Source organism: Mauremys mutica, chromosome 2 (genome assembly GCF_020497125.1).
Source record: "Mauremys mutica isolate MM-2020 ecotype Southern chromosome 2, ASM2049712v1, whole genome shotgun sequence".
In the NCBI taxonomy this organism is placed as follows: Eukaryota; Metazoa; Chordata; order Testudines; family Geoemydidae; genus Mauremys; species Mauremys mutica.
In genome coordinates, this window is record NC_059073.1 from 242,977,949 (window position 1) to 242,992,028 (window position 14,080).

The window sequence follows — 14,080 nt, forward strand, 5'->3', positions numbered from 1 at the left end:
TTGACAGGGTAACAGACCTTGTGGAGGATGGGAGAAAAGAGTAGATGTGATATATCTCAACTTTAGGCAGGCTTTTGATACTGTCTAACATGATCTTATCATAAGCATATTAGGGAAATATAGTCTATATGAACCTACTATGAGGTGGGTGCACAACTGCTTGGAAAACCATACCCGGAGAGTAATTATCACTGGTTCAAACTGGAAGTGCATATTGAGTTGGGTCCTGCAGGAATCTTCATGGATCTGGTTCTACTCAATATCTTCAAAAATGATTTGGATAATGGCATGGAGAGTACACTTATAAAGTTTGTGGATTATACCAAGCTGGGAGGGGTTGCGAGTGCTTTGGAAGGTAGGATTAGAATTCAAAATGAGCTTGACAAACTGGAGAAACTGGTTTGCTATAACTTGGATGAAATTCAATAAGGAAAATGCAAAGTACTGCATGTAGGAAGGAATAATCAAATGCACAAATAAAAAGTGAGAAATGACTGCTTAGGAAGGAGTACTGCAGAAAAGTATTTGAGTTTTGTAGTGCATCACAAAACTAAGTATGAGTCAACAATGTAACATTGTTGCAAAGAAAGCAAACATCATTCTGGGCTGTTTTAGCAGGAGTGTAGTAATCAAGGCACAAGAAATAATTCTTCAACTCTATTCAGCATTGACCAGGCCTCAACTGTGTCCAGTTCTGGGCACCACGCTTTGGGAAAGATGTGGAGAAATTGGAGAAAATTCAGAGGAGAGCAACAAAAATGATTAAAGGTCTAGAAAACATGACCAATGAGGAAAAAGTGAAAAAAATGGCTTTGTTTAATCTGGAGAGGAGAAAACTGAGATGGGGCATGTTTCAAGTACATAAAAGCCTGTTATAAAGAGGTTAATAAATTGTTCTCCCTATGCACTGAGGACAGGGCAAGAAATAACGGGCTTAAATTGCAGCAAGAGAGATGTAGGTTAGACATTAGGAAAAAACTTCCTGTCAGTCAGGGGCGGCTCCAGGCCCCAGCACGCCAAGCGCGTGCTTGGGGCGGCATGCCGCGGGGGGCTCTCTGCCGGTCACCGGGAGGGCAGCAGGCGGCTTTGGTGGACCTCCCGCAGGCGTACCTGTGGGAGGTCCACCAGAGCCGCGGGACCGGCGACCGGCAGAGCGCCCCCTGCGGCGTGCCACCGTGCTTTGGGCGGCAAAATGGCTAGAGCCACCCCTGCTGTCAGTGTAATTAAGCACTGGAACTAATTATGTAAGGAGGTTGTGGAATCCACGTGATTGGAGGTTTTTCAGGGCAGGTTAACCAGACACCTCGTCAGGGATGTTCTAGATAATACTTAGTCCAACTTCAGTGCAGGGGACTGGACTAGATGACCTACTGAGGTCCCTTCCAGTCCAACATTGCTATGATTCCATGATTGCACCTGCTGAAAGATCAAAAATTTGCTTTTGAAATGTTAATGATCACAGCTATGTGGGAATACCGAAGCGCTGCATTCAAAGATTCAAAGTATTTGTTGGAATGTTCTGTTCCTCCCAGGGGGCCGACCATTTGGACAGAGATGACTTGAAACAACTTGGAGGAGACTCCTAAAAAGTCCACAGATGGAACACAGCAGGAGAGGCGTGCTAGGAGAAATATCTCAGGAGACAGATTTTTTAAGTGCTGCATTGCTGCCCTAACTGATCAGGACAAAAATGTACGTGGAGCTAAGCACAACTCCCAGGGCTGCCATTTTGGCACTTCAGAGAATCACTGAAGCACTGAGACTGCAGTGAACAGCATTAGCAGGATAGTTCCCACCAGCCTTTCTGACACTTTATTCACCACAGCACTAGGTTAGGGTCAGAGGCGGCTCTAGGAATTGCGCCGCCTCAAGCAGGGCGGCACGCCGCGGGGGGCGCTTTGGCAGTCGCCGGTCCCGCGGTTCCGGTGGACCTCCTACAGACGTGCCTGCGGAGGGTCCACTGGTCCCGCGGCTCCGGTGGACCTCCTGCAGGCACGCCTGCGGATGCTCCACCGAAGCCACAGGACCAGCGGACCCTCCGCAGGCATGCCTGAGGGAGGTCCACCGGATCCGCCTGCCGCCCTCCCGCGGCACGTCACCCCAAGCATGCGCTTGGCACGCTGGGGTCTGGAGCCGGCCCTGGTTAGGGTGGCTCTGGTTTTAGAAGATTGCAAGAGCTAATATGGGGAGGCTAGTACACCAGAGTGAAATTCACTTCTATCCAGCAGGATAGGATAAGGCTTTATAAAGTATGCAAGACCCACGTTAAGGGCACAATGGGATGTGGGCTTTGCAGGCCCTCAATACTGGGGTGAATTTCCACCTGAAATACAGAGTAAAAAAAGAATTTTAATTGAGTTAATCACAAAACCAGCATCAGATAAAAATACTAAACTTTCCCTAGAAAGGTGCCCTCTATTTAAAGAAGTGCTTGGCGGTGTTTTAGGATATAAAAGATGTCCTTGGTTTTGGATTTGATTCCCATTGTCAGTTTGGAATGCACGTATGTAAGCAAAGTTAATGTCAGCAGTGTTCTAGTCTCCGAGAGCAGCTTTTCTGAATCATATTCTGGCTAGAAATAGAAGAATGCAATTTGGCAGAAGGTGACTCTGCATCTGAAAACGAGTGACTCATTATACATCTCCTGCTTTAATCAGCAGGTCACCCAGCTCTGCTTTTTAACCACACCGTTATGGATCTGAGAACCACTGCAAGAAGGGAGGAGGTGCACTGCCTGCATGTTAATGGATGGAGACATCATGCCTGTATAGGACAGCAGCAGGCATAATATCTCCCACGGCACTTCGAATTCTCCCAGGCATTTTACAGAGCACAGTCATCAGTGGCCCTTGTTGTTCCCTTTCTCTGCCAGTGTGCAGAGGGGTGAGATCATAACTATTGGTATCAGTCCAGGTCTGAGCACATCCCACATTCTAAGTGAACACCTGAGGATGTCTGCAGCTCTCTCCACTCCATCCTCCAGGAGGGGGTTGGATTTGTTGTGTTTAACCTTCCTTCACTCTACCCAGCCATGCCCCCTGCTGTGGTATGGAGTGCTTCTGGCAGCACCAGCACTCCCTGCCTCCTGGAGTTCATGAGGAACAAATAATTGTAACCTGGCTACCCCCTGCACAAGCAACCATCATGTGGCCCTAAGGAGACACTGGGTTTGCTCCATAGGGAACAATACAACATCACCACCTACTTCCTCCTGCCATATTGTACGTAGCTTTTCATTCACACGATCTAGGAATGCTGTGTGGACACCACGTCGCCTTCTGTGTCTCTAGGAATAGAATAATAAGGATTAATTAGAGCAATTAAATGATACACAGGGCATGAGAATGCTCCTATGGTCTTTGATGGGAGGGTTAAAGAACCAGAATCTCAGACATGCTTACACATCTGAATCAGGGAATAGGGCATCCAAATGTCTATTCAGGCACATTTGTATGTGCAATCACCTTATTTGCTTGTGCAAATATTACAAGTATTACTTTTAAATAGCAAAACTATTGCTGCAAATAGATTTGGTACAGATGATCTAATGTCTCTCATCATTACACAAGAGGACAACTTCATAACTTGGGGCATCTGCTACCCAAACAATATCCGTGTTCAATACATTCTCCATTAACATTAATGGGAGTTGAGTGCATGCACTGGGAGCAGAGATCCTTTTACGTTTAGAGACATTTTAGCTTTAAGTGCTTGGTTTATGTTTCTAAGCTTTCCCAATATCATTCCCTCCCCCACACCTTCAGAAATAGTCAATGTCTTGCACAGAGAATATGACACACACCCCCAGACCCCAGTAATGAACTTCCTTCCACATGGTCCCCTGACAGTTTGAAGATATAAGGGTATGTGCTATTGCCATGTGCTGTGTTGTATAATTTAACATTAAGGGCTTAATTTTCAAAGCAACCCCAAGATAATTATCCTCCCAACTTCCACCATGATCAGTGGGAGTCCCACACCTAACCCCCACACCAGGTACAAACTACATCCAGGGACAGGGGAGAACCCGACAATCTATCTACTGAGTCTCCTAAACTCTCCAGCAGCCTGGTGCCCTCATTAGCTGCATCAAAACTACACCTCTACCTTGATATAACACTGTCCTCGGGAGCCAAAAAAATCTTACCGCATTATAGGTGAAACCATGTTATATCGAACTTGCTTTGATCCACCGGAGTGTGCAGCCCCGCCCCCCTGAGCACTGCTTTACCGTGTTATATCAGGTCTCATTATATCGAGGTAGAGGTGTACCTACAATGTCCCTAAGGGCCTGATCTGAAGCCCACTGGAGTACAACAGAGAGACAGGGAGCTTGGCTCAAGGTTCAACTAACCGTAAATGAAGCAGACTTCGGTGGCCAAGCATTCTTTGGCAGAATTAGCCTGGATTCCCATTTGCATTCATGAGGCTTGTACGTAATGAATCTCCCCTTGGTGTCCTTTTGCTTGTCTTTCAATGGCTGAAGTGCATGAACTGAAGAAGTTAAGTAAACAACATGCTAGCAGTTATAAAACAGGCAGTCTGTGCTCTGGAGTTATATCTTACATCACTATCGCCAGGAGCTTTAGGATCATCGGGGTTTGGGGAGTTGTAAGCAGATGGAAGTTTGGGAGAGCGTCCCAGAAAGAGGAGTATGTGAAATGTGTAAATGCAAAACCCTTGTGAACGCCCTGCCCATCCCACTGCTGTAAATGTTTGATGATATTAATGTTTTACTGTACAGGGTATATATGTATGGTGGCCATAACTATTGTGTAATTGTTGACAAGAAACATATGACTTGAAAGCTGTGCAATTACAGTAAGAGCACTCTTCCCATGTTCCATCTGCTTAATATAAGATAGCACAAGATAACTCTGGGCAGAGTTTGCATAAGGAAGAGCACATACATTGAGTTCAAATCCACAGATCTCAAATTCTAAGCCTCAGCTGTGCCATGTAATTATGGCCCTGCATTAAGAGCGTGTGGAGCTGCAGTGCCCCTGAAGAATTCCTCCCTGAACTTCCCCACATGCAGGCAAGCACACCTGCAGCTATCCGTCTCCAGGGAGTCAGCTTGCACCCCTTCTGAGCAGGCCTAATTCAGAGGGCTGGTATTGAGGAGCAGAGAGGCCTGGCCCTGCTTCCTCACTGCACTCTAGGATTGTGGATGCCCCTGCAGGGTGGAAGAGAACAATCAGACCCTGTGCTCCCCTAAGGGCAGAGACTGCAGTTGTGCCTGTCCATTATGCAGGCCATGCAAGTGACTCAAAGATCTCTTGTGCCCTCTCCCCCTGCCATACACTTTCACATGGGTCAGGCACAATCTAGCTCTAACAGTGAAATTTAGCTGACTTAGGAACTGCTATCTACAGTAAATCTATGTCTAGAAGCAATTTATCCATCCGCTGTTACTTTCATATATGAATGCTACTCCCACTGCCAGAATCCAGTGATCTAGGATGAGGACTCGACCCTGCCCTCATGAGGTATTCTGAGACAATGAGATGATGTGCATGAGTCAGGTCTGTGCCACAGGTCCCATATGTTAATTAGGGGAATAAACTTTAATTTGTATACTAATTGTCCAGACATATTGGCATTCAGTGCCTTATGCTTCATTTGAGGCTACTTAACCTCCCCTAAGGTCATTTACCTCACAGCCTTATTCCTATCCTCTGAAGTTACCACATCAATAGCTAACTTCTACAGTACAATGAGTTTGCATATCAGCAAAGACTTACCTGCATTTAAATGCTGAGATTTGAACTTTAAATTGAAAGGGTCTCTGGGGTAACTTGTCACAAAGTCTGGTATATTAGTTTCATACTGCACAAGACAAGGGAACATTGCAATGTCAGACGTGTCATCATACTAAAACCAAGAGTCAGAGAAGCCCTTATGTGCTGAAATTAGACAAAGGGCAAGATATACCAGTACATCAAAAATAGCTTTAATGGCTTTTCAATTCATAAAACAAAAGATTTAGGGTTAGATCTCCAGCTGGCTAAATCGGTATAGTGCCAATGGCACTACACCAGCTAAACATCTGGTCATTAGCTTATTTGCCCAGAGATAAGCTCTCTGAGGTAGGAACCATCTTTATATTCTGTTCATACAGCATCTAGCACAATGGGATCCTGGTCCATGAGTGGGGCTCCTAAACACTACCACAGTATAATTAATAATAGCAGTGCAGCATTTTTCCACAGAAGGGAGTCCAGGTCCTAAAACAGCTAAGGATGAGGATGTCTTGGAGTCAATATGTTGAGTTCTCTGTACAGAGGGAGTACTTAGGACCATCCTCCATCAACCCCATTTAGTTGACTTAAGGAGCATCATGAATAGACATCTTGTACTAGAGCTGGTCAGGGATTTTTCAAACAAAATGGTCTTTATCAACCAAAGAACGCTGGTTCATTGAAACCCAAAACTTTTTGCAGAAATGTCTTAATTTCAACGCAACTTTCTCAGGTCCAAAATGGGGTTTCTGATCATGGCATCTCAGTTTTGTCTCAGTGGAGATTGGGAAAATTATTGGAAATGTCAAAAATTTTCAAAGAATGGGAAACTGTTTCCCACGCTGCTGTAATCTGGATTCCAGTTAGCATGTTTAAGAGAATCCTGTTGCAGGAGAACTAAGACGTGCTAGAAACAATGCTCGAACAAAGCAGCCAAGGAGCTTCAAAGAGATGCTTTATTCGAAAGGATGTATTTAGTAAAAAAAAAAAAAAAAAGACTCTGGGTTCCAAATAGATCAGATTTAAAATAAACAAACAAAATGTCCTGGAATTTGCAACAAGAGGGCATGAAGGTAGCAGCTTTTGTCTGAATTAATAACCTTTCTCCAAACAGAGTCCTCATGTGCATAGGACAAGATTTGGCCCTAATAAAGTGGACTTAGAAGTCTGCAGGGAAAAGAGACTTTCATTAGGGTAAGCTCTTTCACTTAATTTTGGAGATCTGTGGAAAGCAATACTAGGAAGAAGAAGAACACTTCCTTGTTGAAGCCTGCTGCTTCCAGTTGGATTGCTGGCATGGTTGACTGGACAGTTGCACACAACAAGAATGAGTTCCTAAGTGTGCTTGCGAAGGTGAGCAATCAGGAAAAGACATTTAAAAAAACACACACAGGGCTTTAAGGGGGTGCGGAGAGGATAGCTTCTTGTCTCAGTGACCCCTGGGCAGTGGAGTTTATAATTATGGTCAGAGTAATCACTGTCACAGGGAATGGAGCATTGTGGGACAGCTGCTGAAGGACTGTTAGGGTAGACCTGTCCCACAGTTTGTATCCTGGCACTGCATTGACTTCAGTAGGTTGACCATGTCTCTATGCCATTTGGGGAGATGATTTTACAGCATCACTGTAATGGGATATTTATGTCGGCTGGAGACAAATTTGAGTGCACAAGTAGGTTGATACAGGGTGACTTATATCAACCTAACTTTGTAGTGTATGCCAGGGCCTTAGGTAGAAACACAAACCAAATTCACAAGTTTCTCAGACCTCCACAAGCTGTAACGGATATAAACATACCCGTGTCTAGGCAGTGAGTAATCCAGTATTTTGGAAGAAAATTGGTAACCACAAGGTTTAGTGGCATCTGGGTTAATGATCTGTGTAAGTTATGAGGACATTATGCCTTAGTTAACTGGACATGTGAAAACTGAAATGGTGAGGGCTTGTGCAGCAGAAATAGTCCCAGGGCCAAATTCAGAGGTCACCTAAATGGCAGTGTAAACAATAGGCTGGTAATTTGATGAAAGCAGATGTGAAACTATGAACTGATGGAATGTAGTGTAATATACACATCAGTGGGTCAGAATGGAGGACAGCAGGAAAAGCTACTAATAGGAGTATGACCTTAAACTCTATTAGCAGCACCTGCTTCCAATCCTATGAGGCCCAATTCTGCCTTCAGTTACAGGGTGCAACTCCCACTGATTTCAATGGGAGTTACACCATGTAAGAGAGGGTAACTGGGCTTTTAGTGTGTAAAAAACCCACCAAATTAAAGCCATTTACATCCACTTACTATAATATAATCTGCATCAACATTTACCTCACCTCTGAATTTTGTACCTTGTTCTTTTGTCTCAGAACCTGTCAACACTGGAGGTTTGGGGGCCAATATAACTACACCCCTGCACATTTTTAACCTAGATGCACTGCACTGGTGTAAAAAAGTGACTTGCACTAATGTTGCTTACCTCATTACCAAACTCGTGCAGATACATCAATGGACAAGGCCTAACCATCCTGATCCTGATCCTAGGAAAACGCAGCAGAACAGGGTGCAAATGTGGCTTTAAACCACTAAAACAGCTCTTCACCAGTTTATGCTGGTCTGATTCTGCCATGGCTTAAAAGGCAGCTTTGCCCTGATGGCAATGCACAAAGCAGTCCTGACACAGGGGAGCACCTGGGACTGAGATTGTAAGGGCTTGTCTTCATGGAGATTTTTACTGGTATAATTATGTCGGTATAATTGTGCCTGTAAAATTTCCTAGGCAGACTAGCCCTTTGTATCTCTCAAACTTGCATCACATCCAGAAAAATATTCTAGAGCTTACTAGACTTGTGCAGTTTGTTTGCCAATGGGCGACAACTGTGGTGGTATGATAAAGTTTAGCCAATTGGAGTATGTCTACTCAGCAGCTGGGAGAGCGATTCCCAGCATGGATACACAGACATGCACTAGCTCTGCTCCCGTTAGTGCACTAAAAATAGCAGCATGGCCATGACAACACAGGCAGTGGCTGCCTGAGTACAGTTCCCTCCAAACCCCTGGGCACAGACTCGGGTGGCTAGCCTGAGCCACTGCCCATGCCGCCACGGCCACACTATAATTTTGAACCCACTAACTTGAGTAGAATTAGCATGTGTATGTCTACCTGAGCTAGGAATCACCACTCCCCACATCCGCTGTGTGAACATACCAGTTCTTACCTTGTAATGAAAGAGGTGCTGGGGCTCAAGCAATTGTTTTTACATTCGTAACAGATGCAGCAAGCCCAGAGGTGCTGGGGCTATGAACTGCCAAGCGCTAGAGGTGCTGGGGCTCAGCCCTGGCAAGCTTACTGGCACAAATTAAGCACTGAAACAGACCCTTAGATGCTTAGTTCTGCATTCCTCGGCCTGTTAGAGTGGGGGACCAACCCTTGGGCCTGATCCTGAAGCCAATGGGTGCTGAGGATACTTACCTCTTAGCATGAGCTGACTCTCAGTGCAAGGTTGGAATCAGAGTGGCTAGGTGCATATGGTTTCTTTCTGTCAGTGGTAGAGTTTTGCCTGGGAGGCAGAGGTGTGAGGAAAAAGCCTCCCTCTCTGAACTATTTAGTTGAAGGAGAAAAGTTTGGATTTGTGGATTTTAGTGGAAATCAGTTTTTCACTAGGATTCCTGTAGAATGAAGGTGTTGAAGCACAAGGGGATTTCCATTGAGACAGCATTCAGTTAGACAATGTTCCTTTGCCAACAAGAAGGGACTGAAGCCAGGTCTACACTACAATCTTCTGCCAGCACAACTGTGTTGATCAGGGGCGCTCCGTGACTGTCAAAGCCCCCTATTGTAGATGCAGCTATACTGGCAAAGCTGTGTTTTCACCAGTCTAGCTTGTTTCACTCATGGGCGGTGCTTTCAGCATGCTGGTACAAACTGTAGCTTTGCCGATATATTTGTGTCCACCCTAGGAGACCAGTATTACTTAAATACTCCGAGTAGACATGGGCCTGAGAATCAGCTTTCAGTTAATCTGAGTAAACACAAAGAATAGGGAAGATAAATTCCTGTGAAAGCAATTTGGCAAAGGAATTTGGCCCGGGGTTATAGCTGTGACTGAAAGAAACTGGAGAAAAGTTATTTATTGTTTTCCTGATAAATGGGACCTATCAAAGAAAACAAATGCTGCTTTTTTTGGTTTCTTTGTTAATTATAACAAAGGTTTAAAAATTTGTTTTGGAGAGAGGAGGGGAAGTTGCTGTTTTTCACCTTAGAAATCTTCTATTTTTCCTGGTTGATTTTTTCCACACTCCTAGCTGTCGTCGCTTTGCAGACAAAACTTTGAGGTGTAGACAAGGCCTTAATCTCACCTGTTGAAGCTATTCCACTTGGTATAAAATACTTGAATAGATCTTAGGTCATCCGCACCACCACAATGTCTGTTTTATGATTGGCATCTCAATCTCTAGGTGAATCTAGCCTGAACAACTGAAATGATTCATTTCTATATTTCCAAATTCTTTTTTTTTTTACCAAAGCAATTGGCCAAAATTGACATGAATTCACAAAATGTTTCAGTATACCTGAATCTGTGTGCTTTATTTTATTTTTATTTTTTGGGGGGGGTGGGGGTTGGTTGAAAATGTTCACCCCATTCTACTCTAATGCAAATAAATAATAAATACAAATAATAAATGTGAGAATAAGCTTTCCCCTCCAGTTAGTTGTGGAATTCAGGCACTGCTGCTGGAGACCAGACATTGCAGCCAGTAAGGAGAGAGGAAAAATCATAAGGTAAGGGAGAATGAATTAGTCATGAACAAGTCATATTCATTTTTTTAATTTCAATCTCTTATGCAAAATTCATGGAGAGCTCCAAAAGCTAGATTCATCAGGGAACCCCTGTGCTTTCAACAAAGCTTTTCAGAGACTATTTTTTTCTTAATTATAGCTTGTATTCAGCTGGGTACAGCAAAGTTAGATGTTAACTACTGCACTTCCTTGTTTGGTCAAAGTTTTTGTTGCAAGAGTGACATCTAGTGGCCTATGTAGTGAGTGGTGTAGCCGTGTTGGTCCCAGGATATTAGAGAGAGAAGGTGGGTGAGGTAATATCTTTTATTGGACCAACTTTTGCTAGTGAGAGAGACAAGCTTGCACACAACTCTCCTTCACCTTGGCTGGGAGGCTCTTTCCCACTTATTCCAAAGTGCTGTGTAGACATACCACTATGACATACTCTTACATACCTTACCTGCCTAAAATCATGTGGTTTGGGATCTTGGTATATGCCAGTCTTATATTTTCCATTCTTCACAAACATTATATCCAGTTCATATGAGCCCACGTGTGGAAACCTTGTGACAATCTTGGGCAACTCTTTCTTCCTTTCCAAAGCAGCGTGGCACTGTCTGGACTTTATCTTTGGCAGCTGTTGCTTAGTCTCAGATTCTGTGCTATTGGCCTTCTTCAGATCTTCCTTTTCCTTTTCCTTTTCTGGTGGTTTTCGTGAAGGCCTGGAAGATTTATAGAATTTGTGGCTAAAATCGGGAGGCTGCTTTTGCCATATATCCCTCTGCGGGGTGGGTCGGAGCTGCTGCACAAAACTTTGATTCTGTGCAAAGGCCAAATCCAGGCATGCAGAAAATTTGATTTGTCTTTCAAAAGAGAAGGTGGGCTGTTTGCCTTTGTAGCTAGTGGTGAGCATTATGGGATTTTTCCTCACAGGTATTTTAACCCCTGGAAAAAAATGCATATGATTAATGATTGTTTTGCATGAGTTTAGCACTGACTGCGTATCCAGTGCTGCACAGTATTATTGTAGTTAAGATAAATGAATGTCTGTAAAACTTTGGATTTCATTACATTTCATTCAATATCAGTATTTAGAATAATGTCATTGGGTGGTTATAGCTGGGAACCGGGGAAGGATGATTTTGTAGTTATGGCACCAAACTGGGACTCTGGAGCTGGGTTCAACTTCTTGCTCCACCAGAGATTCTATTCCATTCTACATAGGTTCCTATACCTCACTGAATCTCCATAGTAGCTGCATTGCCCTGGATGAGTCCCATAGGCCTCAATTCTGTAAGCTGATCTGAACAGGTGAACCCTAAAGCCCACTTACAGCCCCATTAAAGTGAACTGGATATGAATAAGGTTAAGAATTTGTCATGGTTATTTTTAGTAAACATCACAGACAAGTCACAGACAACCAACAAAAAAAACAAAACAAAACAAAAAAGTCACAGAAGCCCATGACCTGTACCTGACTTTTGCTAAAAATATCCATGATAAAATGGGTATGGTCGAGTCCAGGGGGCGGCTGGGAGTTCCAGGGCGGTGGCTGGGAGCTGAAGGGGACAGCTGAGCACTCTGAAATCCTACCAGTGCCACTGGTGGCTCAGAGCTGTGGACCCCTCCCTTCCCCCCTGGGGATGATGGGAAATCCAGGGTCTCCCCACTGTCCGTGGCGACTGGGAGCCCCAGAACCACTGCTGGCTGACAGCTCCAGCCCCGCCGCCCTGGGGCTGAAGTGGAAAATGTCACAGAGGTGTCTGGAAGTCATGGATTCCGTGACTTCTGTGACCTCTGTCACATAATTGTAGCCTTAGGTATGAGCACAGGGATCCGTCTGTACGTGTCAGCTTGTAAGATCAGGATTTTGATCTTTCTGTGCCTCAGCTCCCCATCTTTAGAATGGAGATAGTAGTGCTGCCCTTCTCCCACCATTTGTTTTTCTTGTCTATTTAGGACTTGTCTAGACAAACAGCATGTGGCAAGCTGGGGTGTAAGTCTACAGCACACTAGCCTAGGGTTGCCAAGTGTCCAGTTTTCGATTGGCACACCCGGTTGAAAAGGAACCCTGGTGGCTCCATCAGCACTGCTGATCAGGCATTAAAAGTCCGGTTGGCAGCGCAGTGAGGCTAGCAGGCTCCCTGCCCAGCTTCGTGGGCTCCCAGGAAGCTGCCAGCATATCCAGCTCCTAGGTGTAGGGGCGGCCACAGGGGCTCCATGCACTTCCCCCGCCCCGAGCGCCGGCTCCGCAGCTCCCATGGGCCAGGAAGCAATTGGCCTACGAGCCAGAGGGACATGCAAGCTGCTTCTGGGAGCAGCCTGAGGTAAGCGCCGCCCTGAGCCTGCACATCTGACCCCCTCCTGCATCGCAAGCCCCTGTCCCAGCCCTGAGTCCTCTCCCACATCTCAGCCCCCTGCTCCAACCCCAGACCCCATCCCAGATCCCCCTCCTGCACCCCAAATCCCTCATCCCTGGCCCCATCCCAGAGCCCGCACCCCCAGCCGGAGCCCTCGCCTCCTCACCTCCTTCTGCACCCCAACCCCCAGCCCAGAGCCCCCTCCTGCACCCTGAACCCCCCATTTCTGGCTCCAGCCCGGAGCCTGCACCCCCAGCCCAGAGCCCGTGCCCCCTCCCACACCCCATGCCCTGCCTAAGTTCAGAGCCCCTTCCCACGCTATGAACACTTCGGTCCTACATTCCAGTGCAGAGCCCCTTCCTGAACCCCAAACACCTCATCCCCGGGCCCACCGCAAAGCCTGCATCCCCAGCCAGAGCCCTCAACCCCTCCTACACCACAACTCCCTGTCCCAGCCTGGTGAAAATGAGCGAGTGAGGGTGAGTGGGGGGGAGTGAGCGACGGAGGGAGTGGGGATGGAGAGAGCGGGGGCGAGGCCTAGGAAAAGGGGCATGGCCTCAGGGAAGGGGCTGGGCAAGGGTGTTCCATTTTCTGTGATTAGAAAGTTGGTAACCCTATACTAGCCTTGCCCCACACTAACTCTCCATGGGGACCCAAGGGCGTATTGACGTACTCCTGTTTCAAAGCAGATTGAAACACACTAAGGAACTTTTAGTACTCAGCAGTGATGTCCACTCAGACTGTTATTGCATGGCATAGCAGTGCACTGTAGATTTATACCCCAGCCTGCCATGCACTACCTGTTCATTTAGACAAGCCCAGAGGATACAAGGAAGCCTCTGTCTCTTAGTATGTGTACATACATCATCCAGCACAATGGTGCCTTGATGTCAGCTAGGATCTGTAGGCAGAGTTGGTAGAGTTTTACACCCACTTTGATCAAGTATAAATGACTACATTAAGTGCAAGGCTGAGAAGAATCAAGCCCATGGCCACATTCTCCATCCTGCTTGGTGCAGGAACAGAACTGGGGCAGGATAAAGGCGGCTTTTGTGCCATCTTTGGGATTCTCCACATTCTTGGATCTGCCCACACTGCACTGCTCCGATTTGTGCCCAGCTGCAATGTCCAGCTAGAAACTGTTGCATCAGCCAAGGATGGGTAGTGTGCAACTGATCCTCTTATAGACCCCTTACACCACTGAAGCG

The 14,080-nt window shown here is 45.9% G+C and overlaps 2 protein-coding genes across 6 annotated transcripts in view; both read right to left on the reverse strand.

Annotated features, from left to right (window-relative positions):
• SCIN (scinderin) overlaps positions 1 to 4,392 on the reverse strand; it is a 117,245-nt gene extending 112,853 nt beyond the window's left edge. The window contains exons 1-2 of the mRNA XM_045006315.1: positions 4,355 to 4,392; positions 3,206 to 3,286 (exon numbers count right to left, since the gene is read on the reverse strand). Coding sequence (XP_044862250.1) covers positions 3,206 to 3,218 — 13 coding nt within the window. The 5' untranslated portion in view covers positions 3,219 to 3,286; positions 4,355 to 4,392. The remainder of the gene's footprint in view (positions 1 to 3,205; positions 3,287 to 4,354) is intronic.
• LOC123364306 overlaps positions 1 to 14,080 on the reverse strand; it is a 30,401-nt gene that overhangs the window by 614 nt on the left and 15,707 nt on the right. For 2 of the 5 annotated variants that reach the window (XM_045006318.1, XM_045006317.1), the window contains 5 exons: positions 10,973 to 11,457; positions 5,745 to 5,829; positions 4,355 to 4,494; positions 3,206 to 3,286; positions 2,201 to 2,323 (listed from right to left, as the gene is read on the reverse strand). In XM_045006318.1, the coding sequence (XP_044862253.1) occupies positions 2,243 to 2,323; positions 3,206 to 3,286; positions 4,355 to 4,494; positions 5,745 to 5,829; positions 10,973 to 11,425 (840 nt within the window). In that variant the 5' untranslated portion in view covers positions 11,426 to 11,457 and the 3' untranslated portion in view covers positions 2,201 to 2,242. Of the gene's footprint in view, positions 1 to 2,197; positions 2,324 to 3,205; positions 3,287 to 4,354; positions 4,495 to 5,744; positions 5,830 to 10,972; positions 11,458 to 11,986; positions 12,101 to 14,080 lie in introns of those variants that run through there. The other 3 variants (XM_045006320.1, XM_045006319.1, XM_045006321.1) reach the window with 3 other exon arrangements.